Source organism: Diaphorina citri, unplaced genomic scaffold, assembly GCF_000475195.1.
Source record: "Diaphorina citri unplaced genomic scaffold, Diaci psyllid genome assembly version 1.1 scaffold330, whole genome shotgun sequence".
Lineage (NCBI taxonomy): Eukaryota > Metazoa > Arthropoda > Insecta > Hemiptera > Psyllidae > Diaphorina > Diaphorina citri.
In genome coordinates, this window is record NW_007377765.1 from 7059 (window position 1) to 10708 (window position 3650).

At 35.4% G+C, this 3650-nt stretch overlaps 1 protein-coding gene across 1 annotated transcript in view; it reads right to left on the bottom strand.

Annotated features, from left to right (window-relative positions):
* The window catches only part of LOC113466768 (low-density lipoprotein receptor-related protein 5-like), a 10645-nt gene that overhangs the window by 5002 nt on the left and 1993 nt on the right, over positions 1-3650 (bottom strand). Inside the window, exon 2 of the mRNA XM_026822442.1 lies at positions 224-428. Within this exon, the coding sequence (XP_026678243.1) occupies positions 224-428 (205 nt within the window). The remainder of the gene's footprint in view (positions 1-223; positions 429-3650) is intronic.

Here is a 3650-nt window from a genome sequence, read left to right on the forward strand (position 1 = left end):
AACGCCATCCACTGTAAGTAGAATAGAAAAGAGCACACATAACTTGTTTATCCTGCCCGAATAGGACTGAAAAATCCCTTTACCCCCCCCCCTTTATTTCAAAAAAAAAAAAAAAAAAAAAAAAAAATCCTTGGCTTTTAGTTGTAGCATGTTCTAGGTTTCATCTTGAAAGTTGCTCAACATTCCAAAACATTTCACAACTGTTGCGAAACGTTTCACATACCTGGCCTCATCGTCAGTCCAGTACAAATGTTGCTCCACGGGGTCCCAGTCTATGGCGATCGCGTGTTTGACTCCCACCACTGGCAACATTACATTCGTGTGGTCAGGAGTGTCCAGGGAGATCTTACAGATGTCTGTACGTTGCACGAGGAGGAGCATTTCTTGTGAGCCGTTGGCGCATGTGAAATTGTCTACCAGACGAACACCTGAGGGGAAAAAAATGAGAAAAATCAGTGAGAATATAAAAATATATGAGAAAAATAAATGAGAAATTCAAATTATATGAGAAAAATAAATGAGAAATTCAAATTATATGAGAAAAATAAATGAGAAATTCAAATTATATGAGAAAAATAAATGAGAAATTCAAATTATATGAGAAAAATAAATGAGAAATTCAAATTATATGAGAAAAATAAATGAGAAATTCAAATTATATGAGAAAAATAAATGAGAAATTCAAATTATATGAGAAAAATAAATGAGAAATTCAAATTATATGAGAAAAATAAATGAGAAATTCAAATTATATGAGAAAAATAAATGAGAAATTCAAATTATATGAGAAAAATAAATGAGAAATTCAAAATAAATGAGAAACTCAAAATAAACGAGAAATTCAGAATAAGTGAGAAATTCAAAATAAATGAGAAAGACACACGGAAGACCTGAGGAGGGAAAGAGTTGCAGTATGAAGGGGGAAATAATTTGGTATGATCGGGTGTGTCCAGGGAGATTTTACAGATGTCTGTACGTTGCACTACACTTTATATCAGCACTGCCCGAAATTCTAGACTCAATTAGCAAACCAAACACAGTACGAATATTTTTGGGTGACATTAACCTGAACCTTTTAAATAACAATGATACTAGAGTCAATGAGTATGTTAACATTCTGTCAGTCAAAGGTTTCACTTCATATTGCAATAAACCTACAAGAGGGGAAAACTGTCTCGATCATATGTTTGTTAGTCCTTGTGTAGATGACCAGGGAAAATCTTTTATACTACACAGCTCAATATCTGACCATGAAGCAGTACTTTTTAAGTACAAACTTCAAACAGAAAAGAGTGATGATAATCCGAGTTTTTATTTTCTTGAGGAAATAGATTATGATTCTTTGTCAGAAAATCTTAGAATTGAAAAATGGGACACGGTTTTGTCATCATTAGAAGCAAACGAAAGCACAAATCACCTGGTAGAAAAAATTAAATCTATCATTGAAAAAAATACAAGAATAAAAAAGAAAAAACAAATTAAAGCTAAGACTCCTTGGATTACAGAAGGACTGATAAACTGTGTACGAAAAAGAGACAACCTACATCTGAAATGTAGGCGACAACCTTTTAACACGGCTCTTAAAACCCAGTATAAAAGGTACAGAAATAAACTTAATAACATAATTTCCAAGGCCAAAAGTGACTATTTCGCCACCAAAATAGCACTTGCTGCAGGAGATAAAAAGAAAATTTATGCAACTATAAATAGTGCCATTCACTATAAACCTAAGAAAACGGGGGACCCAGTAAAAATTAAAGTAGGTGACCGAATAGCTACACTAAAAAAAGAACCAGTAACTGTTGCAAACTTTTTCAACTCCCACTATGCTAATGTAGGCATTAATGTTTCCACGTCCAGTAGTAATCGCTCTCATCCACCAGCACAAAACCCAAACTTAAACAGAAGTGATAGGTCTTTCTATCTCACACCTGTGAGGGAGAAAGAGATTGAAAACATAATTAATTCTATGCGCGGTGAGTCAGCCCCTGGTCATGATAACATCCAAATGAAAGTTTTAAAAAGAATTAAAGCCTTTATTTTAAAACCACTTTTGCATGTTTATAACCTGTGCTTTAAACAAGGAATTTTTCCTGACAGCTTCAAACTCTCTATCATAAAACCTGTTTTCAAAAAGGGTGACTCACAGCGCATAGAAAATTATAGACCAATTTCACTGACAACTGCTTTCAGTAAGATCTTTGAGCGTTTAATCAAAAGTAGACTTTGTAAGTTCCTTGACGAAAACAATATCCTGCATTCTACTCAATACGGTTTTCGGGAGGGCAGAAATACCAACGATGCGGTGGTAGATGTTTGTGAATTTGCATATTCTGCTATGGATGAGGGTGATATGACTGCCATCTCGTTCATGGACCTTTCTAAGGCATTTGAGACTGTCGACCATAGAGTACTCATAAATATCCTTCAGAACATCGGATTTGAAGGCCGTTCCCTTGAGTTGTTCAAAAGTTACCTAGCGGATCGGCAACAGAGAGTGAAAATAAAAAATACTATTAACAATAACTGTGATGGTCAAGTAAATAGTAACAATAGTAACAGTCACCTCCGTAATAGTCAGACACCTCCACAGCAAAACAGCGATCACACGCTAAGTGACAGGCTAACGTGTTGCCACTTCTCCACTCCACAGGGAACGGTGTTATCACCGATAATTTTTAACATCTACGTTCACCAGATCTATAAAGTAGGTACCTACGGTCGACTAGTTTCATATGCGGACGATTTTGCGCTATGTGTAAAGGGGAAGACATGGTCTGAAGTAACCGAAAAAACACAACATGACATGTCAAAACTTCAAAAATGGTTCGCAGACCATAATCTTCACCTAAACCTTAGCAAAACTAAAGTCCTCCCAGTTTGCATCACTAAAAACAGTCTTCCTCATCTCAATAGTATAACGGTCCATGGGCGGGATTCCAGTCAGTCAAACTGTGATTGTGACAACATAGAATTGGTCAGTTCTTGGAAATATCTAGGCATAGACATAGACCATCACTTACGATGGGAAACCCACATAAACGCACTAATCAAAAGGTTGCGCAAGTTAATGCACTCTTTCCTAGTATTAAGAACTTTTCTAGGCAAGCAAACTCTTAAAGAAATCTATTTCGCCCTATGCCAATCATCTCTAGAATATGCCATATGCGCGTATGGTAGAGCAAGTAAAACTTGTTTGGAACGTCTATCTGTAGTACAAAATTCAATCATTAAGATCATACTCAAAAAAGAAAGGCTTTACTCCACCAAAATGCTCTACAAAGAATCAAAATTATTAAATATAGAAGGACTGTTTAAAAGAAACATATGTTCTTATGTATTTAAAAATAAAAGCGAAGTGTTTAACTATGCAGAACATACGTACAATCTGCGGAGGAAAACCCCCATTCTACCAAAGAAAAACACAACCAAAGGGCAAAAAACAATAAATTTCCTAGGCATTAAAATTTTTCAAAGCTTACCCTCTGAAATAAAAGAAGAAGGAGATAAAAATCATTTTAAGATCAAACTCAAGAGATGGTTGGCAGAGGGCGGAAATAATGAAGAGAATAGAATAGAATAGAATAGAATTATGTTGCTTTTACTGTCGGCGAAGGACTGAAAAGTTTCTTTGTACAGACAGCCAAGGC